Genomic DNA, 24,284 nt, shown 5'->3' with positions numbered 1-24,284 from the left:
CCCTTCCCTCCAGCCCTTCCCGCCCGGCGAGGCTGCTCTGCGGGACCCGGCACGCGGGCTGCGAGGAGCGCACAGCGCAGAGCCAGTGCGGGGCCCTCGCTCCCCCCAGGCCCTTCCCGCCCCCGGCCGCTCCGGCCTCGCTCCTCGCCTCCTCCCGAGAGGGGGCTCTTGGCCCTGAGGACCAGCCCGCGGCGGCCCCGAACTTCCCTGGAAAGGGAACCGCGGGGGAGGAGACCGCGCAGAGCCATGGACCCCGTGAGCCAGGTAGGACGGGACCCGCAGGGCGGCTGGGGCTGGGGACCCGCGGCTCCGGGGACGCGCCCCAGCCTCACGCTCTCCCTTTCTCTCTCTCATCTCCTTCGTCCAAAGCTGGCCTCGGCGGGCACCTTCCGGGCGCTGAAGGAGCCCCTCGCCTTCCTGCGAACCCTGGAGCTGGTGAGTAGCGGGGTGTCGCGGGGAGGGGACGCAGGCGGTCCGCCATCGGGTGAGGATGGTCCGTGGGGTGCTCCCTGCTCGGTTCTGCTCAAAGCCCGGCTCTCCCCACCCCTCCAAACCTCCCCCCCATCCTCCCCATGCCCAGGTGCCATTCCGGAGCGCGGACGGGGCCGGGGGGGCCGCTCGGAGGGGGGAGTGTGCACGGGTTTCGCAGGCGCCCAGACGAGGTTGCAAAGGCGCGGGGCTCGGAAAGACGCCTCCTCCGGAGACGGGGACGGAGGGGCAGGTGGAGGCGCTGCGCGGGGCTGGCGGCTCACCTGGGCTCCGCGGGGGTGCGGGCCCGCGAAGAAGGGCGGTGGGCTGAGCGGGGCAGCGGGGAGGACTTGGCCACGCGGGGGAAGTTGGTCAGCCCGCGGGGGACGGGTCCTCGCCGGGCGTGGTGCTGGAAGCGCCGTGTCACCTGCTCCGCCAGCTCCAGGGGCAGAGCAGCCGCGAGTATAGGAAAAGATGCCGGCGCACAGAGCGGGGCTCCTTTCCTTCCGTTAGTTTCTTACCCTGGTCATCCTCGAGGGCTCTTCTGATTTTCCCGGGAGATCGCTCACCTCCCTTGGGCAGCTTTCTTCACCGGCTGGGCTGTGGGAAGTCCTATGACTTGTCCCCCTTTAAAAAACACCCCCACAGTCCAATGGCAACTTGCCTAATGACCGAGGAGTGAGGCTGAGAAACCAAACCCAGGGGCCACAGAGCAATGAGCGTGCTGTTGGCTTGGATGACGGTTATTCAGAGTGAAATCTGCGGGTCACACGTTCCCTCTGCTAGGAGGTCTGGAAGGCAAGGGAACCTATCCGAACAGAAAGTTCAAAGCCCGTCATGTAGCATTAATCACAGGCCCTACCTCGGACAGACGAGCTGGGCAATTATGTAAGAGGCGTTGTCCTCCCAGATCTTAGCTCCCGGGCCTGGGATCTGGCCCTGGCAGCACGACTGTGGTGCCTGTTCGCATGAATGATCTGCAGGATAATCGCATCTGCTTGGTTTGCAGACGTGCAGAGCAATGCATGCCTTTATCAATCTGACATACGTCAAGACAGCGTTTGGAAAGCTTGAACTGAAGGTTCTGGGGTGGCTATTCTACAACTGTGTTCTGTAGAAGCAAGTTAAACCAACCAAGCAGTGCTCACAGTGCAGGAAACTTTCAGTTGGCTTTCTCAGAATTCATTCATTCATTCATTCAGCCACTCGATAAAGTCCCCTGTGAAACAGTGGTGTTTTTGACCAAAATAATAGCTCCATTGCCAAGCTATTGCCTCTCAGAACAAAATTCAAAGACCTGACATTATTTTTCTGATACACTCCCTTATTGTCTCGCATTGTCACTTACCTGAAGTATTCCTTTTTATTCTCTACACTCCTGTTGCAACATTATTTCATGCCACACCTCACCACGCAGCCCATACTGATATATTCCAAAGACTGGTAAACGTGGATGAATATGCTTAAAAATGCAGATTTCTGGACATCAATAAAAATATTGAAAAGATGGGTGCCTGCTCATGAATCTGTGTTTTAAGCAAGTTCCCTGGATATATCTGATGCCCATTAAACTTGAAGGATGGCCGCTCTAAGCTCCCTCTAAAACTCAAAAGCACTTTTTAAAGCTCTTGCTATTTCTGTTGCTACTGTGTACAATTCCCTCACACCCTGTGCCTAGAAGAAATGTTTGTCTTTTAACCTCAGCTAAAATGTTACCCACTCCGTGAAGAGTTCTTTCATATTTACTCCTTCCACTTTCCTCAGCCCAAACTGAATGATTCACCCCATTCTTTGGGCTTCCATTGCATTCATTCATTCATTCATTCATTCATGAGAATTTATCCTACTGAATTATAGTTGTTTTTTTCTCCTGTGTGTGTGTGTGTGTGTGTGTGTGTGTGTGAGAGAGAGAGAGAGAGAGAGAGAAGAAAGGTTATTACATTTAAAATATTTACAGTCCTTCCTCTCTCTCTTTTGGCCTCTAAGCTCCAAGCAGGAAGGGCTTTGGCTTTTAAATGTTATTAGCCTCTCATTTGAAGAAGAGAAATTGAATAATGGACCAAAAAAACACACTTAAAAATGAGTAAGTTAGGTGATCTACATTTTGAAAGAGCTAAAGTATAGACCTAAGAGCAGAGAGATAGAAGAAGGTTATTTGCTGAGAAAGTCTCCCGCAGTGACGGGGGTTGGGGGGGGAGGGTGTGCGTGAGGGGGGAGGGGGGGGATAGGGAGGTGGGGGGAGGGGGGAAAACATGTTCCATGCACATGCAGTGGCGTGAGGAGCCACTCTGAGATCCAGTTCGGTAGGAGATGTTGCAGTGAGAGTGTGAGCTCCTGGGTGGCAGGAAATTGTTTCATTTTTATGTGTTTCCCACTAGAGCCTTTTATGGTGCTTGGTGAACAGTAAGTGATCAACAAATGCAAGTGTGTAATGACAGAGCACTGAAAGCATCCCAGTTTCTCCTGCTCTGAGATAGAGCAGCTTTAAAGTCGGTCGTCTTTAAAGTCTTTAAACTACTTTCAGTACTTATGCTGTAGAAATCAAAGTTTATGTAAAGATATATGTTCAAGGATATTTACTGCAACATCATTTGTTGAGGAAACCATTAGTAAGTCCATTAATAAGACAATCATAAAAGTATGATTCAAACATGTGAACTATTATACTGCCATTGAAAAGAATGAGTTAAATTAATAAGCATTGACTTGGAGATCAATATATGTAATTGTGTTTGAGAAAGTTAAGTGAGAAAAAGTGAGTTTTATTCTTAATATTTGATAACATTTTTAAATGGAAAAAAGGCATTTTCATTCTTTTAATCAACATGTGGAAAATTTCTTCATTAATTACTTTAAAGTAATGTATAGATTGCAGTACTATTTTTGTAAAAAGAAAATATTTTGTGTGTGTGTGATTTGTGTAAATATAAAGTATAGCTGTATGCACTGAATTGTTAGAATTGATTTTTTTCTGAAGTAATTTGATGTGTGGAGGGGAGAGAAGAGGAGAGGGTGGAGGAAAGCAGTGGTATTCTGGAAGAATCCTAGGCATATCACTTGTCCACAGTTATGCACATGAGTAATTCTTTAACATAATTCATATTTCTAATGATTTCCTATAATTCATATTTCTAATGATTTCCTATGGATTGGCCATACGAAGTGGTGTTGCTTCTAAAGGCACCCTCCAGTTTGGGATTTGTAACCTTAGGGAAAAATGCACTTTATTTATGTGTGTTTTGCTTAGGAAGGGCTCATGGCTACTGTAGATTTAAAGTCTACAGAACATAAAGCCAAGCCTTAAGAAAGGCTATAGCCAATTTCTAAAATTTTGAGGTGAAACTCCCAAATCCTTAATTTCCACTTAAATAAGGTTAGGGGACTTATTATTATTATTATTATTATTATTATTAATTCTTTATTGTTGAAAGTATTAAGTGTCCCCATTTCCTCCACCATTTACCCCCTCCAACCATCCCCCCCCACACACACACACACACTCTCCCCACCCCAGGCCCTCACCGCCCCATTGTCTGTGGCCATGGGCCATGCATATATGCATACAAAGTTCTTGATTGATTACTTCCCACCCACCCACCCTTCCCTCTGAGATTCCGCTCTCTGTTCCATGCATGCTTCCAGGTCAAGGGATTTTTCACTATATTTTGGGCCAAAACCAAAATTCAGGACACAGCACTGACTCTTGTGGTCTGTTTCATTTATTCCCTGATGATAAAATAGGACCAGCAAATCTCTTAAACCATCATTTGGAAATCATTATATACTATATATATTGAATTTATATACTATGTATATTGAATTTACCTCATTTCTCAGACTTACTCTGAAAAAGGAAGTTGTTATAATCCTGCATTCCACTGATTATTCTTTTTCTCATTTATCTTTATTGTTGAATTGCAGATGTCCCCTTTTATTCCACCGGTCATTCTAATTTTGCTACTTGCGTACCTTGCCAGTAGGACTTTGTTCTGTGGGGGCTCCCCCCTCCCTTAAAATATTTTTCTAGCACTCTCTTTATTTTCTCAACTATTTACAAGGCTCTGGATCTGCACTTGTGATTTTATGTGTGATGGGATGTGGGGGACCCAACACATCACAATGTCTAGGAGCAGAACTGTGCAGACTTTAGGGCATCAAAAGGACTTCAGCTCTTCAACATGATTTTTGCTTGGTCCTCCCACACAAAGCTGTAGGTCCAGACTCTGTTGCTACAGAATTAACTGCTGAGTCAACTTGCCCAGTTGCCCTCTCCTTCTTATTCTTGACACCCACCCCTACTTTTGCTGTGCCATTTCTGCTACAACCCCTGGACTTACATCTCCGTGATGCCTTTCTTTTCTGCCTTTCCAAGGAAGGCCAGCTACTCCAGAGGCGTAGTGTGTCTGATATATGAGGTATGGGTCGACTTGATTTCAATGGTGGCACCTGCTTTACGTAATCTTCATTTCTTAATCTAAATTCTGAGCTCTTTTCCAAGCAAACATTATACTGCTTACTTGATATTAATAGCATGTATAATCATGCTCTTGGTAATAACAAAGTAAAGCATTAAACCTAATCTAATCGAGTCTCCTCTAATCTAATATTAGCCAACATTTTGAACCCCCAATGAGGGAAGTAACAACAGCTGCCCTTGTTTTGCAGGCTTCAGATGAGGCGCTATATTTCAGTGCTTTCTATATATCCTCCTGTTGAATCTGTATGGCGCCAACATCCCCATTTCACCTTGAAGCTCAGGGATGTGAACTAACTCACCGAGGACAAAATTGGAGAAAATGGCAAAGCCAAGACTTGGGCATTCTCCCTCCAAACTGTGTTAAGTGCTACAGTCTTCTGCTTCCTTCAAGGTGACAGGCAGCTGCCATCTTTATCCCTACTCCTCAAAGAAACGTTAAAGGGCAGATGCTATCCTATTTTGTGGTGTTTATCTCACCCAGTAAGATGTGTATACTTGAACCCTCCTCCAGAAGTGCCAGGCAGTGTTTGTTTTTAGACACAAACTCAACAGACAGCAATTGTCATTTATATTGTTTTATTTTCTGTTAGCTATTAACCAAGGTAGAGTAGGTTCTCATTAAAATGCAGTGTCTTTTCATATTAAATATGTATAAAAAGACTTTGATTATATAGCAAATGATTTAATCTTATTTTCTGGTCTTTTTTTTCTATTTTCTCAAAAAAATCTGTGTGCATGAGTCAAACAACTTTTTTTTTCTAAGTATAAACAAGACAGGAAATTTCAACATACAGTTTATTTAAATTATGAGCAGCAATCTGCTAGTGGAGGTCGGATGCAGTTTCAAAGCTACGTTAATGTGGATTTAATTATAACTTTCTAGTCTCACAATTAATGACAAAAATTATGTGCATTTGGAATCTGAGTCAATAAATACACTTTTCATAAAAGAGCAACTCCCCAGTGTGCTAACAGATTCATCACTTAATGCTTTTCTGGGTTTATTAAGACAGTTGGTGTTTGGCCTCACAAGTACAGAAAAAAAGATAAAAAATATTTCTTAGGAATTTGAATACCGATTTTCTTTTTTACTAGCTTGGGAACCTTGGGCAAATTATTTAATTTCACTAGGTTTCATTTTTATCATCTATAAAATGGGACTGATAATAGTTCCTACTTCAAAGCGTTGCTATAAATGATTAAATGACTTCACCCAAGTAAACAACCGTGTGCAGTGCCTGGGCTATATGTGCTCAACCAATGACTATGAAGGTGATGATGAGGATGATTTGGATGATTCTGGGGATGATGGAAAAGGAGAAAATAGAAATCTACCAGTGGGTGATTTAGAACATTATGGCTAACTTGTTGCAAATTAGTGTCTTGGCAAAAATCTGAAGCAGAAAATCTGTCTTCACTTTTGCTAGTCCCTCGTTTGAGCCCCTATACCTCTAAATCATGCTTCCATGGTTATTTTTACCATAGCATGAGTGACTCCAGGGACTTGCTCCTTCAAATATTCTCACTTTGAAGAACATTCTAGAGAACCCAGAGTTAAGCCAAAGGAAAAAGTTCTAATGGAAGAATTATAGGCACTTGGTTCATGGGAATTTTTTCTTGAGTTGTGGGGTGAGAATTTTCCTGATCTTTCTCAAATCATAATCCACAAACATTCCTTACCCTGGAAAGACTTACGATATGTCCAGCCGAATTCTCCAGATGAAGGTCCTTATAGGGTCAATCATGGGCACTATAACCACACCCTAATGCCCAGGTGCACCTGGACCTTGGGAATCTCCTAATATGAATATTCTAATCACTCTGGACTCATGCTCAAGTAGGGGCATCATTCTTAGTTTCTCTGTTTCCCGGAGTATTCACATTTTTCCCTGATGCAGTTAAGAAAGATAATCATGTGTTAGTAGAAAAGAATACTAGAAAGTCTCTAAGGAATGCTTGTACAGAACCACTACCTGCTTTTGAGTCTTCATCTTCAGTAGGCATGTATTTAACCTGGGCTGTATTTGTAATTATTCTTGTTCATTCTATTATCCTAGCCTTCCTTTGAGAACCTCAGTTTGTCATCTGAATATTGGGGACAGTACTCTTTGGCTACCATAGTGTTGGAAATTTTAAGAGAGATAAAGCATGTAAAACACTTTGTAAACTATTAAATGTCTTCCAAAAGTAAAAGGTCATTGTGATCATGATGATAGTGATGATGAATACTTTCTTTTCCAGTCTGAGTGGCTCTCAATACCATAAGATAATTGCCCGGGGAGTAGAGTGAGGCATGACGTGTAAGTGCCTGATCTCTGCCCACTGAGGTCTAAGTCCTTCCTGATCACTGTCCACCCTCTTGCCTATATCCTAATCTGTGTGGTCTCTTTGGAACCCACAAGAAAGACTGATTGGCCAGTTGAAATTGATGCACCATCAAAATTTTGGGAAGTCCACCTCTACCTCTTTTAGCTCTCATACAGAAAGCCAATCTCTTGCTCTGTACACATTTCACATTTCTTAGATGTTTGGGGGCCCTGTGATGGTTTCTTGCTGATCTGATGGAGTTTTGCACAAGCTATTTCCTCTGCCTAGAATACTCTCCCTCTCTCTTTTCACCAAACCCTTTTAGCTGACAAACTCATCCTGTGTCTTCAGGTGTCAGCTTAGATGTCATTTCTTTTGGGAGGACTTCTCTGAGTAGGGTGTTGTCACTAGATGAAGTCAGCCTCCTGATGGCTCCCAGAACACATTTTTTTATTTTATTTTATTTTTAGTCCTCACCTGAGGATATTTTTTCCATTGATTTTTAGAGAGAATAGAAAGGAGGGAGGGAGTAAGGGAGAGAGAAAGGGAAACATCAATGTGGGAGAGACACGTTGACTGGTTGCCTCCTGTACATGCCCCTACTGGGGTCCAGGATGGAACCTGCAACTGAGGTACATGCCCTTGACCAGGAATCGAACCCACAACTCTTTGGTCCTTGGACCTACAGTCTAACCACTGAACAAAACTAGCAAGGGCCATAGCACAGTCTTTAATGATTTGTTTATATTTCAGACTAAATTCTGAGTGAGGGCAGGGATCTTGTTTGTCTCGCTCATCAGTACATTCTAACCATCTAACTGCCTCGTAGCAGGAACAATCCAGGGACATTCAGGAATCACCCCGAGGGTAGGTGATTAGGGAAGGAAGTGATTGATTGAAGGATGTGGGGGAAGAAGGGAGGGAGGAAAGAGAACAATGAATAAATGAACCTGAGAACACACGGATCTGGTGCAAATTCCCTTTCACGTTTTCCATTGTGAAGAAGAATTGGGGACTGCCCTAGAAACAGTTGTTTGGCAGTCACTCTTGGTCGTGGAGGAGAGTAACTCACCCGGGCTGATTCAGTGTCCAGGAGAGAGGGCAGTCATATCATGCCCACTGACGTAAGGGAGGAGCCGTCCTACAGAAATAAAAGTGCGAGGACTGCATCTGGCCCAGGCCGCACACCCTGAGGCCCAAGCAGTGAGTAGAGCTGTCTTAGAGAAGCGCTGCAGGACTGTGGCTTGGCCACCATCCCGTGCGCCCTCCCTGTGTGTCCCTTTTCTGCTTCTCATTTAGTTTATTCTTCCTATGATTCTAAGCTAATGTCCTAAGAAAGGCATATGATAGGTTCAGCTAATGCTTTTTTGCAGTTTGTACACAGCTCTCAGCCCCAGGCTGTATCAGGCTATGGGTGGGCTGCCCATGCATCAGATGCCCACTGTCCTGTCTTGTGGCCGGAATAAAAAGCATCATGGGATTCAGATCATGCTCCCTGGACTGTTCTTTCATCTGGAGCAGTGGGAGGGGCGGTTCTTCAAGGCATGTGCACATTAGGCTGAGCAGAGCTTTATGTGGCTGGTGGAAGAACAAATTATTCTTTTCACCAGCATTTCCTCCATTATGGTAGCACTGGCACGTTTGTCAAGGAGAAGATGTGGCATCGTTGAGATTGGGGGGCAGCATTCCTGGAACCTCTCTGAGGAGGGGATCATTGGTGGAGTCACACGGATGGTTATCTGAGGGGTGTACCCTGGGTCCTTTGCCACCTGGTCCATCACTTGGGAGGTCTCTTCCTGAAAGAAATGATGGGGCTTTGCCTGGCGGTGAGATAGCCCAGGCAACAAGTATTTCCGCAAACCACATACTCTTGCTCTCTGTTCATACATTGTTAGGTTAATTCATCTCTGGCTGTTCATGTTAGAAGACCACATTGGAAGAGTACATGAGTGGTGTTCTTGTGTTTATTAATGTGGTAGAAAACAGAAAAACATGAAGATGGGTTTTTGTTTGTTTTAAATTTAGTATTCATATCCAAATTAAATGCTTTGGTCCTGAATATTTACTCATGTGAAAGTCATTAGCTTGCCTGGGGTGCATGGGGCTGAGTGTTTGAGGCAGGGGAGGTGAGGAATTGGTCGAGGAGGAGCAGCAATCACTGAGGGATAGTGAGGGCCTTGAAGGAGCGTGGGCTTTGGAATGAGCCTCTGGTTGGGATCTTGGCCCTTCTTTCCAGCTGCGGGACGTGAAGCAGGTGGCATGTGCTGGTCCTCAGGTCTGCAGGCAGCAAAGGAAGGTCGTAGGAGGCATGTCTTTTGGCTGCTGTGAGGGTTGAGTAAGATGGTGCCTATAAAAACCCGGCAGAATGTCCAGTATCTATAACAAAGGAAGAGTTTGTTTAAGATGATGGCGTGATGTCTACAAATACAACGAAGCATTCCTAAAACATGAAGGTGGGTTTTCTGTTTGTTATGCTCAAGCAGCATTTTTTACTGAAACAAATGATGTGCTGGATGCTGGGGCTGCTATAACAAAGTACCACCAACCGGGTGTCTTAAACAACAGAAATTTATTGTCCGCCAGTCTGGAGGCTGGAAGTCTGAGAGCAGGTGTGGGCAGGTTTGGCTTCTTCTGCGGGGTGTGCGGGGTCTGTTCCATGCCTCTCTCCAAGCTGAATCTTTGGTGTTCCTTAGCTTCTAGAATCTAGATGATACAGCGCCTGATTCTGTCTGTCTCCACATGGTGTTCTCCCTGTGGGTGTGTGTGTGTCCAGATTTCCCCTTTTAATGTGGCACCAGGCATGTTAGATTAGGGCCCACCTGGCTGCAATGTAACTTCATCAACTAATTACATTGACAGTGATCCTATTCCCAAATAAAGTCACATTCTAGGAGTAAGGACTTCAACATACAAATCTTGGGTGGGGGGCACAATTCAACCCATATCAAATGGGTTCTTAGAACAGGCACTGCTTTGTCACCTGGTTTGTTCTCCTTAATACATTATGATTGTATTTCCATGCCACTAGATTAAATAACTTTCTCCATAATTTTGCTGGCTATATATTATTACACTGTATGCCTGTCTTGGAAATTATTTAATTTAAGTAGTTTCCAAATGTATATTATGTATTTTTAAAACCTGCAAAAAAAATCCCTCCTTTATGATAAATGGTTACTGTACCTCTATTATTATTTACTTAGTTTCGAGATGTAGAATTGCTGGTTCAAAAGGTTATACATTCTTAAGGGGTTTGAAACAATTGCCAAATTGCCCTCCAATGAGAAAGTACCACTCTGGGCATTATCAGTTAAATATTATTTTTTTTCCATTTTCACAGATGAAAGTGAAACCTTGATTGAATTTGTACACTTTTTAACTTTGCAATGAGATTGCACTTTTTTCATAAAATTGTTTATATTCTTATTTTCTTTTGGAAATATTTTAATGAATAGAATGGATTTGTAAGGCAACAGCCAAGGCTGCCAACTCATGATGCTGTTCATATGGACTTTTAGATAAGCTACTGCCTTAATCTTTCTAGGCCACTGTACTGCTCCACTGTTTGGGAAATTATTTAGATTGCTGTACTTTGACTTGGGAAGACAAATATGAGCCTTCGTTTCTCTCAATCATTATATAAGAATATGTTTATGTAATTTTTAGAATGCCAAATATAATTACTATTGTTACAAATCTTTTACAATATATATACTTTTTCCTGTTTACCATCTTATTTACATTTTAATTATATTATATATTAAACTTATTTATCATAAGTTACTTATTATTTTACTTTAGATGACTCTCATTAGTGTTGATCTATATTTACTACCTTTCTGAAATGTGAATCTGGTGTACCTGTATGTAGTGACACACTTGCACAAATTTGTACTACACCTACCTCAGGTGTGAGACACTTGGAACTTGAATATTTTTTGATGGAAAAGCAGAGTGGGTGGGGTGCTCTTGCACCATCTGAGGACTCCTGGGGCTTATGTGGCTCATGGCTGTAGAACACCCTACCAGTAGAATAAATTCAGCAGCTGCCCCATGCCAAGGGCATTTCCTGTCTTTCGTGGATCACACGCCTGACCACCCTTGCTACAACAGAGACTACATTATGGATGCACCCTGCCTTTGCGCACATATGGCTATTTGGAGCACGTTGGCCTCTCTGTGAATTGACATTTATTGTGTACTTACTGAGCCACAAGGCGTTGTGCCCAGTGCTTTCTACGTTATGCCGTTTAATTCTAGCATCTCTCTTAGAATGGACGCATCGTTATTTCCCCTCTCTATAGGCAAGAAATTTGAGGCTTAGAAAAATAAGCAATGTTTGAGTGAGCACAGTCTAGAATCAAAGAGCTGAGATTAGAATTTCGGTCTTCTGTGCTTCAAAAAGACTTCAGTACTTAATCTAACAGTTGGAAAGGAAGCGAAGTTCTGATTCTCTCCCAGAGATCAGATTCCTAGGGAAGAACCATCCTGGCCATCAGGCCTGCCATCATGGAGGGACAAGCCCAACCATTTAGCCAGGCAGGTGGTACCGGTCAGGGCAAAATCCACTGAGGTGGTGGTTTGACCGAAGCTACTGATTTATCTCAGGCAGTGAATTCTGTCAGGGGCAGGCAGAGCAGAGTCTTCCATTCTCTTTATAGTTCAAAGCCAAGTACTTTTAAAAATATTTTTTCTTATGAGTCCACTTGGTGAAACAGTAGATGAAAGGATGGTTTTGATTTCATTTGAATTGATATTTCATTTGTATGAGTCAGGACCACAGTTACCCCTAGGCAAATGCTGGGAAATACTTAGAGGGCTGGTCCTGGGGTTCCCTGCCTTCTCGGTCTGTTGCCCTTCAGCACGGCCACATCTGCTTCTGAAATGCAGACCCTGGAGCGTGTCCATCTCCAGTTTCATTGATTTGTTTGGGAGGCACTCAGTGTCCTCTCCCGCCTTGGTCAGTCTGCCTTTGAAGAACCTGGGTGGATGCTGGGACCAGAGTGCCTACCAGCGGGCAAGGCAGATCCTGTGAGGATGCAGGAAGCAGGCCACAGTAAGAGGCAGTACTGGCCTCAGCGGTGTTGGCACGTGGGAACAGGGATTTCTGCCTATAAGACTCGCTGCTTCTGCTCCAACCCCGTATGTCCAGATATATCCTTTTTTTCCTTGAGAAATAGAAATAATAATTTTGGTGCTAATCTTGGGAGTTTTTAATGTTGGAAGAAATGGCTTATTCTTTGAACATTGTGAGGCCCCTCCTTTGTAGAATAACCAAAGCAGGGCTGACTTCCGAGTATGGCCCACAGACTCCAGCTGTTCCCAGCGCTCACAGCACCAGGCTTCAGGGGCTTCGTCTCTGTACCTCAAGGGCCTGACCCAGATCTTCTGGCTCAGGATGCACTGAGGAGCCATTTGTCTGATGCATGGATGATGGGAACCTTCGTGTTAGAAATTAACCCCAGCTTGGTTTTTGAGATGATGGAATTAGCGAGTCCAAAGGTCTCTTTTCCCTTTCAGGTAAAATAAATTTTTTCACTAGATATCTAGGAAGCATAAAATGATAGGGACTATGTCTTCTTGGGACAAAATTGAACAGGGATGGAGGTAGTGGCTCATATTAGCAATGTAGGTCAGTTCGTAATCCAGCCCTGGGTACCAGTTAATGCATTGAGAAAAAAATTTCTTAATCAACCAGTGAACATCAAAGAACTCTGTTCGTAAAAAGTGCAGTTTAATTATTTGTAGTTAAAGAATCAACGAATAAATGAAGTCTGATGGGGGAGAATTCTGAATATTTATCTACAGTAGGATAGTACAACAGAATATTCTGCAATAATGGAAATATCTTCTTCACTATACAAGGCAGTAGTCATTAGCCACATGTGGCTATTGAACACTTAAAATTGAGCAACCAAATTTTTCAATCATTTTTAATTTAAATAGCTAGTGGCTGCCATATTGGACAACACAAGTGCAGCGAGTTATTTATCTGGTTTGCAAGGAGCCTGTGCTAAGCTTCAGCAAATGACTTAGGTAGGGACTAAAGTGGTTTGTTCTTTAAAATATTCATCTTTACATTTATTTTTCAACACATCACATAGTTGGTGGCAGGAAGTTTTTTAACCAATGTCCAGAAACTTAATAGACACAGAATTTTCAATCGTTATTAGTCTTTAGTTTATGCTTTTTGTTTTATGTATTTCCATCTGTGTATGAATTTTATACATTGAAATAAAATATAAAACGCATTAATAACCTTTTTTGTTTGCCCCCAATATGAAGCAAGATGACAGTTGTTAAAGTTTGCACTGATTTATTAGCACAAGAATATCTCATAATAATAGCTATTAGTTTTAATGAGGATATGCATTTTATTTGGGAAGTAGGCTGAAAGCAACAATGATTGCTCAATATTATGTGATAAGGAGAAATTACAGTTTCTTCAACATTTAGTTATCAGGAAATTATCTTGAGATTTATTTATTTTATGATTAGCAGGGTAGTCTGGCAATGTGACAGTGACCCTATGTGGTGTATCATTAGCTTGCAAATGTCCATTAGAGAGGAACAAGAGCATGGTAATCAGAGTAAGAAAGGAACGGAGGTAGAGATGCGGACGGTTGTGGTGTCAGCATGTCAGCCTTAGAAACAACTGGGAATGTTTCTCACGCCCACCTGGTTAGATTGCCCATAAATAATATGGAATTTGGAGATGGCCCAGTTGTCCTAGGGAAGCAGTCTAGTTTGGATTCCCTGGAGAGCAGCACCTAAGTCAAAGGCAGCCTCGATGAGGCTAACTTTCTGGGAAGTGATCCTAGGCAGCCAGGAATGAGGGCCCAGGGAAGTGAAACGCAGATGGACAAGGAGGCAAAAACAATAGGAGGGTATGTTATGGAGCTGGTCATCCCAGCTGGAGACTGTTACTCAGACTCATAGGGCATCCTGAGCAGCCTCATGCAACATATCTCAGAACATATCTCATATCTGCCTTGGGGACAAAAGGGTGAAACAGTAACCTTTTGGCTCCCACACCCATTAGTGAAGAGTGGCCTCATGGAAGCTGACTCCTGTTTTAGTTTGAGTTCCCCCAAAAGCAGGGAAGGGTTGTAGTAGCAGCTGATTTGGGAGGCAGTCCCAGGAAACACTGGTAAGTGGTGGAGAATGGGATGGATGGAAGTAAGGCAAGTAGAGTACATTATTTAAAATGCTGCCATGATTGGCAACGGCAGCTTAATCCTACTGGGAGACTCTGGGAACCAGAACACCCATTGGCTATAACTGTGTCACCTGCCAGAGAAGCTGGGAAATGGAGTTTGTAGTTGGGCATGTTGATACCTCCAGCAGAACTATTACTAAGGTTGAGGAGAGAGTGGGTCTTGGGGGGGGAGTTACTAGTCTTTGGCACGGACACACAATGACTAAGCTTTTTTTTTTTTTTAAGAATTCATCTGCTCATTTAATGGATCAGAGATCATTAAGTGGAAATCATTTGGTTGCAAGAAGCCATAATCCATTCAAAATGGCTTTTACTGTAAATATTTTTATATTCAAACAAGACAATATCTAACCGCACAGTTCAAGTGTCCAATAGGGTTCCTCAGGTACACATTCTCCAGACAGGGAAAGTGGCTGACTCGGCATTGCCTGTGGCGGGTCCTGTTGCCAGATTTGGGGAGAGGAGCAGGACCACATAGTATACAGAGGCTAGCTAATGGTGGGGGGAGGGAGATTCTTCTAGAAAGGGCAATGAGTGGGAGAGATGGTTGTTAGCTCTACTTCACTGGTAGTAACTTTTTTCAAGTGTGAGGAAATATGAAGTTTTAAGAAATCAGAGTCCCAGGCAGTTGGTAATCAATGCTGAACCACAACCTCCCACTTGCACACTAATTGAGAAGCGAGCACAAACGAGGTATCTCTGTGGGTGGTGACAGTCGCTTAGGTGTTGAGGATGCTAATCTGCCTTCTGTCTCCTGTGAGGCGGGATGAGGCATATCCATGCGTCGAACGTAGCAGCATTGAATTCATTAATCATTAGAGGTACTTGCTATTAAAATGAGCAGCAAATGATGAGTGCCCTTGATTGCAGAATTGGGATACGTTTTTCACGTGTGCTGCTCAAGAGTGATTTGGATATGTTTCTGACAACTGTTCCAAGTTGTCAGAAGAACACTTCACAGAAGAGCTGGTGGGGGTACAAAGATGGGGAGAGGGAAAAGGAGGAAATAGTACTCACCTCCAAATGATGCCTTGCAAACTCTACTTTGGCAATTTGTTACCCAGAGCCCCTTTTAAAATCTGCTTGTGTTCTGATCTATGAGTGTGAATTCTAGAAAGTACATTGTATCTATCTATCTATCTATCTATCTATCTATCTATCTATCTATCTATCTACCTACCTATCCCTCTCCATAGTGTACTCATGGAACTTGTGACTCAAATGCTTTAGTTAAAGAAGTGTAGCATGGTGTTGGTATTCACCAGCCTGGTGCAAACCTTCAGGTTTGCTTTAAAGATAAAGCAATTATGATGGACTCTGCTGGTCCCCTGTCCATAGCCCTTTACCAGCCAGGGCACAGCCCTCTCCCCCTCTCTCAGCTTTTGTGAATGTTGATTGCCACCAGGTCAGAGCTGCCCCTTCTTGAGAGAATTGCCTTTGGTTGAATGCAGGGCACCTCACCCAGGGCTTTATACTCTTCCCAGGGGAAACTTCCTGGGGTAAACAAGGCTGTTCCTTTGCCTCAAGGTGGAACCACCTCTGGTACAATTCACACTTTAGAGCACCTGGTGGCATCAAGCTGAAGCTAGCCTCCAGCCGACACCATATCCTTGCTCGGTTCCTCTCCCTGCTCTCTCTCCTCCTCTCTCCATTGATTCCTGGAGAGCACTATCCAATACATGGAGACCACCTGAACCTCCGTCTCAGGCTCGGCCTCTAGGAACCTGATGAAAGATAGGACTGTTACTGCAGTTAGACCTCATTTTTCACAAAGCACATTGGCAAAGGAAGCTGCGGAGGATGCTTTTCTGTCAAATAGTTCTATTAAATGCAGTGAAATATGATTTATTGAAAAGAGAACTGGATTTAAAAATCCAGGCTTGAATCTTTGTTCCCCATGTGACCTTAAACAAGTCACTTTCTGAGCCTCAGCTCCCTCATTGGAAAAATGGGAATGCTAGTCTTTCCTTCATCGCCTGCTATTAAGCTGGTGTTTTGCAGACACAGCCTTTCTTTTCTTTTTTAAAATTTATTTTATTGATTTTTTTACAGAGAGGAAGGGAGAAGGATAGAGAGTTAGAAACCTATATGAGAGAGAAACATCGATCAGCTGCCTCCTGCACACCCGCAACTGGGGATGTGCCCACAACCAAGGTACATGCCCTTGACCGGAATCGAACCTGGTACCCTTCAGTCCGCAGGCTGACGCTCTATCCACTGAGCCAAACCAGCTAGGGCCAGCCTTTCTTTTCAATTGTGTTACTGTGATAAGTTGGAGAACTAAATCTGGATAATTTCGATAATGTTTTAGATGACCTTCAGGTATGAAATTGCTTAGTGGGCCCTCAGAAAGGGTTGTGAATTTTGAACAGTTATTTAAACATTTTTATACTTAAAAGACATACATTTGTAACTATTGGCTAGCTTAAAAGCCATAGAACAAAATGTAGAAAAACTCCAAGTACTTAGTTTATTTTTAGTTTGGATTGGTATGGAAGAAACAGGTGGAGGGCATGTTTACCACCTCATTTTGAGTGTGATGCATATAGCAACATTCATATTTTGAGAAATTTATTTTTGTAACTAAAGTGTATGAACAACTAAAATTTCCTACCGTATTCCTTCACCAAAGTAAATGATTTTCTGTCCTGAGGCTGTGATGTGTGAATCTCCTGAACATGACAGATTGTAATTTATACAGTTCTTCCAAGTATATTGTAGCAGGCTTGTGCTTAAATACACATGGTTTAATGAGGAGAACTTAACTATTTTAGAAGATTCTCTGTAGAAACTTAGCAGTAACTAGCAGGTGGATGCTTGTGACATTAATTTGTGTCACTTCTTGACACTTCTGGATTTTGTAACGTTTCCATCTTCTGCAGCCCGCAGATTCAAGTGCTCACCTGATGTCTAATGAATTAATTTCACTTTAGCACGGAATGTTGCCACAGCTTTACTGACATGAGTGCTCCACGAGGGTGAGCTTGTCTGTCAACTTCACCTCCACAATTGCATTGGATAAGGTGGGGCCTGTTTCATGGTAGGCACCCAAGTATTTCCTAAGTGAATGGATGTATGAATGAATGAATCGGTCCTTTTCCCATCTGGAATGCCATTCCTCTTCAACGTCTCTTGTTTAAACATTTTATCCCCTGTTGAGATGTTGCCCATCCTTTTAGAACCATCTCAGACTCCCACATTGTTCCTTCACTTACTTGAACTTTCACAAACGAAATTTCTCCCTTTGTTTTGGGAGACGCATGGTTTCCTTCTCTGTCCTAGTGAATCGGGCTGGTGTTGGCCAACGTAAACTAGGCATTCCTGTACCATTCAAACAGCTACAGAGGAAGGAAACAAAACTGTTTTTATTTCCTTCATGCTAGGCATGTGACAGACTTTATGTCTCCTCATCACTACCTGTGAGGTTGCTGATACTTCGGAGATTAATAAACTGAGTTTTGCAAATACCGTATGTCCAAAGCCACAAGACTAATACCTTGTAGGAAGAGGATTTAAATCTGAGCAAGCCTGACTCGAAGTTCATTGTACTGTCCTCTACACTGCTTTATTTCAATGGTCTGCAAACTATCTAGGCATATGATATATTACACTCATCAGTAAAATATAATTTTTATCAAAAAATTTAAAGTATTTATTTCCATTATTGAAATAAAGCATTAGTAATATTTAACAGCCACTATGGAACAGTTTTTAATTATTTTACCTTAAAGTTGGAATAGGTATACTCACCTCATACATGTTTTGTGATCATGAAATTTTAAAATGTATGTAAAATACTTAGGAGAAGGCTGGCTCTCAATAAGTACTATGAAGAATTATAAAAAGCACTGAATGTGGACTTCAGTTTCTTCTATTCCCCAGTTTTAAAAATGTATTATTACTTCACAGACATGATCTTTTATAGACTCTGTCAGCAGTTTTTGATGAGATTTTTAAAGAAGCTACATCATTGTCTGGTGTTACCTTGCCTTGGCCCATAAAGCAGAATGGTCATTTTGAGTTTTACCTGGAGAAAGCTGAGTTTTCTGGAGACACTGCCCATCAAGATCTATTATGAGGTTAAGGGCAATGGGGTTCATGACCCGATGAGGTCCCATGGAGTTCATGAAACCCTCCCAGTGGGTCATTCTGGGCAGTTGAGGAGCAAATATAGGTTGTTGCCAAGGGTTGTACAATTGCTGCAGCATATAAACCTGCTCCAACTTTACTTTGAAACAGCACATGAATTCTCCAATGAGTGCTTTCGGCTTTTCTTCGTTCCTTTTCTTTGAGAATTATTCAAAAAAGCTGTTCATCTGCAGTTAGTAACAACATGTAAATGGCAAATTTTCTTGGAAAAAGTAAGAGCTGGGTTGATTTCATATTGTGTGGAGATGGCTGCCATCAGATCCTCTTCTGCAAGTGGTTCTCACATGGGGAAAGCATTTGGGGACGAAGGGGAGAGAGAATGACATCACTGATGCTGGTCCAACTCCAAAACCATAAGATCTTTAATCACCTTGAGAATCACGTGAGTAAAAAAGGTTGTGTGTGTGTGTGTGTGTGTGTGTGTGTGTGTGTAAAAGAAATGTTAAGTGACTGGTCATCTAGATGCAGGTTTTCTCTTTAAACAATATCAGGATTGCTAAGAGCAAAGTGAAGAGCAGGCCAGAGAAGTCGAATAACTTCCAAGGGAATTGACCCTCTAAGTTACAGGGATGCTAAAGCCTTTCATTTCTTGGTAAAAGATTTTGCCTTTTTCTCAGAGCCTCCCAGGTGGAATTCCATGATTTAAAAATATCACAGGTGAGAATCATATAAATGACTCATGAAAAATACTCAACATGTGCTTCCTCGTGGGACTATAAGTATCACAGTCTTTATGTCTTTTCTCAAAAACATCATGTGTGTCTTACTGGAACAAAAGCAAAGGATTTGTAATGAAAAGTTGGCTTTTCTGGAAGTTCAATTTATGCTATTTAATTTTACTCATTAATTTTATTTAATAGTAATATTAAATTTAGTATTAAATGTGTAGTTGTATTATTTGTTGGTAAGACAAATCAGGTGTCCCAGTAAATATGATTTCATATGATAATTTTATTTGCTTTTTGTGAAGACCAGTGTAGTGGTTAAAAGATTTTGCCGAAGTTCAGGGTCAGAGAGATCTTGATTTCAGTCCTGATCCTGCCAGGGTATCTAGAGAACAATAGGGAGAGTTCTATTCTTTCTGAGCCTCAGTTTCCAGGTCTCTATAATGGATCCAGTTTGGGAATGAGTTGATGTACTGGTTAACCTACAAGGTGGTCCCCATGGACCCGTCCCTCCCAGGGGTCACATTTGTATGCAGTCCCCTCCCACGTTACACTGAGTTGGTCTGCCCAGCAGAGAGGCCCAGGTGGCAGGAACTTGAAGCTACCCACCAACAGCCAGGGAGGAAGTGAGCCTGCAAACCAGTGAACGAGTGTGTTCTCCAGCCCTTGAGAGGACTGTAGACCTGAATGACAATTCGACTGCAATCTCATGAGACACCCTGAGCAAGATCCACCCAGCTAAGCTCTCCTGGGTTCCTGACCTGCAGAAGTTGTGTGCGATAGTAAATGTTTGCTGCTTTAAGTGGCTAATTTTTGAGCTAACTCGATATACAGCAGGAAAAATACTTTATTCCTTATACTCTAAAAAACTGAAAGCTTATTGAATATATAAGTAGTGAGTATATGAGATTTGGGTTTGAAGATTTTTTTCTCCTTACACAAACCCTATGTTTTCTGCCAGTTTTCAAACTATATTGGTATTTATAACCACCTGGATAATTTGTTTAAAACACACACACCTAGGCCTCACCACCAGAAATTCTGCTTTTGTAAATCAGTGGTAGGGGCTAAACATCTTTTTTCTTTTTTCTTTTTTTTTTTTTTAACAAGCAAACTGGGTGTTTGAGCTGCAGGTCACCCACCCATACACCACCTTTCAGGCACCCTGCCCTTGACAAATGAGCTGTTACTCTCAGAACCAGCTCCAGCCAGACTTGCATTTCCTAAAATGACAACTCATCTAGTTGGCCTGGACTTTCCCAGTTCTAACACCCACGTCCTGTGTCCCGGGAAATCCCGCAGTCCTGGCACACTGGGAGAACAGCCGCTGCAGCTGGGATGCCTCTTCACCCCAATTTCTGCATCCCCACCTGCCAATGTTGAACCGCCATGTCTCCATCCCAGAAAACCTTTCACATTTCTCTCCATTATTCTGAGGGCTTTTGGGGTCTCAAAGCACTTTCTTTACTTTCTTTTGCAGCACCCTATAAGAGTCACATTTGTACCCCTTTATCCTCTGTGAATCCCTGGAGGCAAGGACTGCTGTCTTATTCATCTTCCAGATGAATGTCAGGCTCCTTGATTTGAGATGGCTATTCAAGTTCAGGTGCAGCCTCGCCGCCTCGAGGAGCAAGCCTTTGGGGGAAGGAAGAAAGCACCTGTCTTTACTATGGTTTTTCAATATGTTCCCTTTCACCATGTTTGAATGTAGAGCAATCTTGGATTCCTTACTCCTGCAACATTAAATAGGTTTCCATTCTAAGTAGGACACTGCATGAAGGCAGATGACTTCTTTTGCTGGCAGAGCAGACTGACAGTCCTAGGGACTGGCTTACCCAACCCGCCCTCTTCTATCACTTTTGCCAGCGATGGAAAACAATACAAATTAGTTTGCAGATGGCCCATTAAAATTTGCCCAAGAGTTTCTCATAACGATAAAGATCAAGTTACAGGAAACTCAATATGCTTAATTATGACTTCAAAATTCGAAGAAAAGCTCTCTCTCCTTCATCTTTGAGAAGGATTGTGTTTTCTTTGCCCAATTTCAGGAGGATTTTATGCAAATGGAGAGTGCTCTTGGGAAACAGGTGATTTTAATCATGATTTAGACTTGAGGAAGGTAAATTCATTCAGTTGCTCTCGGAGGGTTTTCCTTTTCAATTGTTACTATTTTTACTGTGCTGGTGACCCTAAATGATAACATTTACACTCTCAATAACTGGAGGAAGTGTCTGGACAGTAGCAGTTAGAGTGGTCACACACTGACTGCCCCATGTGTGCTGGGCTGTGTGCCTCTCTCAGTGAGCTTCCTCGGTAGGCTCCTTGCCCGCATGTGTGAATCTAACGTCATCTTGTGCTTTATCTGGTGTGGGATATGGCATTACCCAGCTCGGTTTTCCCAATGATACAAAGAATGAGATGTTATTCTTGTTTCCATTTTACAGATGAAGAGATAGAGGCTCCGAGGCTAAGTGACTCCCTGGGTCACTCATAAGTTGCATGAAGGGGCCAGGCTTCACACCCGGGCAGGCTGACCTCCAATCTCAAGTTTGTAACTACTATATTACTCCCCACCCCACCACCTTCTTACAGAAGAGGTTTCTATTGAAACCAATTTTATTCTTGAAAAATCACTTTAAAAATGATTACTAATATGTATCCAAGTGCCACGTTTATTTGAAGTCCTTCATTCCTTACTCTGTTTGTTCTCCAGAAGTTGTGTGTTAACTAATATATTCATATTTTCTCTTTGACAGCCATTGTCATTTCTGAAATGTTTCCTCCTCCGGTCTCTCTGCCCTTTAATTAGCAGCCTCGTCAGCCTTTAGCTGGCATTTTTACGTCTTTCTTTTCCCTACCATCTCCTCATCTCAGCCTTTCTGTCAAATAATTTTTTTTTTAAAGCTGAAGGAATTCTTCTTGTAAAATCTTTTCTATATGCAGCTAATCAGCCTTCAATTTACGTGTTTTGTACATTTTGATGTTCATTTATTAAGTTGTCTTCAAGGAGGTCATGAATTGAGCTGAACTGAGAAACCTTGTGTTGATAAGATTCCTAGGAAGAAGCCTATTCAGAAACTTCACTTTCAAGACAAAGGACATTGACTCTGGTCTAATTGCAGTTGGTATTAAGGGACTAATAGAAATCTGATATCAGACTTGAGAAGCACATAGTTCATGGCTTTTAATCTTGCTCAAATTAGGGAAAAGTAATGAGTAAGGGTTTTTATCAAAGTAAAGGACTTCCAAGGACAAAGAAGAAAAGAGGATTATCTTCGATAATATTAGGAAACATTAAGGAAAAGGAAGGAGGAAGGTCTTCGTCTCTATTAAATATAAGACCTAGTAGAACCAAATTCTTATTTTGGGTTGGCATTTCAGTTCAGAGATAAAGAGGAACCTATTTTTTGTTTGTTTGTTTTTAAATTATTAGAAATTTCATTGTGATCTCATCATAGTTGGCAAGATATTCTAGGACAGAGAATATATCTAATCAATGTTGATATTCTTAGCATAGCAAAATATCAAACATGTAGCAAGCATTCAATGAATATTTCCTTAAGAAAATCTTATGTACCTACACATATTTTATTTTTTAATACTTTAGTTCAGTATAATGGGCATGTAATATATCATGTATTACCATTTCCAGTACTTCTTATTGCTGTGTATACATTCACATTTCCATCTGGTATCATTTCCCTTCTATTTGAAAGACTAACATTTTTTAGTGGTACATGTCAGCTGGTGATAAGTGTTTTCAGCTTTATTATGTCCAAAAAGTATTTACGTCACCTTTGTTTTTGAAAGACATACTTGCTGGATATAAAATTCTATTCGTTGCTTGGATTTTTGCTTTTAATATTTTAAAGATGCTACTCCATTATCCCCTCACTTGCTTTGCTTCTAACAAGAGGTTTTCTATACTTTTTATCTTCATTTCTCTTATATAATATCTTTTCTCCCTGGCTGCATTTAATATTTTCTCTTTATCATGTGTTTTAAGCAACTTAATTGTGATGTACTTTGGTGTATATTACTCCATGTGTATTGTGCTTGGGGATTCATTTAGCCTCTTAAGTCCATAGTTTTCACCAAATTTGGAAACATTTCAATCATTCTTCCTCTTCTTTTTTCTTTTTGTTTCCTGCTCTTTTCTGCTCCCCTCTGGGGACTCTAGTTCTCATGCTAGGCCTTTTGAAGTAGTCCCACAGATCATTGATGCTCTGTCCACTTTTAAGATTTGTTATTCCATTCATGTTTCATTTGGATAGTTTCTATTGCTGCGCCTTAAAGTTCATCAATTTTTTCTCTACAAATTTAACCTGCCTATATATATATATATAACCCCTCAATAATTTCAGACATTGCAATTTTCATCCCTAAAAGTTCAGTTTGGGTCTTTTTTTAAAAAAAACTTCTGTCTATACTTAATTTCTTGAAAGTCTGTAATGCACTTATAGCTGCTTTAATGTCCTTACCTGATAATTCTGTGTCACTTCTTAGTCAATGTCAATTGATTTTTTTTTTCCTCATTGTGGATTGTATTTTTCTGTTTGCATGCTTGGTAATCTTTGAGTAAATACCAGATTCTTGTGAATTTTAACATGTTTGATGATGGATTTTTATTTTTATTTCTAGAAATATTATACAGCCTTATTCTAGGAATCAATTAAGTTGCTTGGAAACACTTTGATCCTTTTAGGTCTTGATTGTAGGGATTGTTAGGTTGGGCCAGAGAGGTTTTTAGTTTATAGCTAATACTTCCCATTCGAAGCAAGACCCCTCCGACTCTTCTACACAATGTGTATGAATTAAGGGTTTCTATTTCAGCTGGCGGGCCCAGGCCCGGCCCCGTTCCCTTCCCTGTGTGGACATAGGTACTCTTTTTAAAAAAAATATTTTATTGATTTTTTACAGAGAGGAAGGGAAAGGGATAGAGAGTTAAAAACATCAGTGAGGGAGAAACATCGATTAGCTGCCTCCTGCACACCCACTA

The 24,284-nt window shown here is 42.0% G+C and overlaps 1 protein-coding gene across 1 annotated transcript in view; it reads left to right on the top strand.

Annotated features, from left to right (window-relative positions):
• The first annotated feature begins 185 nt into the window (after positions 1–185).
• Positions 186–24,284, top strand: part of SYNPR (synaptoporin) — a 260,197-nt gene continuing 236,098 nt past the window's right edge. The window contains exons 1-2 of the mRNA XM_006089039.3: positions 186–264; positions 370–435. Coding sequence (XP_006089101.1) covers positions 247–264; positions 370–435 — 84 coding nt within the window. The 5' untranslated portion in view covers positions 186–246. The remainder of the gene's footprint in view (positions 265–369; positions 436–24,284) is intronic.

The sequence above is a fragment of the Myotis lucifugus genome, unplaced genomic scaffold, assembly GCF_000147115.1.
Source record: "Myotis lucifugus unplaced genomic scaffold, Myoluc2.0 scaffold_55, whole genome shotgun sequence".
Classification (NCBI taxonomy): domain Eukaryota; kingdom Metazoa; phylum Chordata; class Mammalia; order Chiroptera; family Vespertilionidae; genus Myotis; species Myotis lucifugus.
Note: the sequence above shows the minus strand (reverse complement) of the source record. Positions and strands in the feature narration are given on the sequence as shown.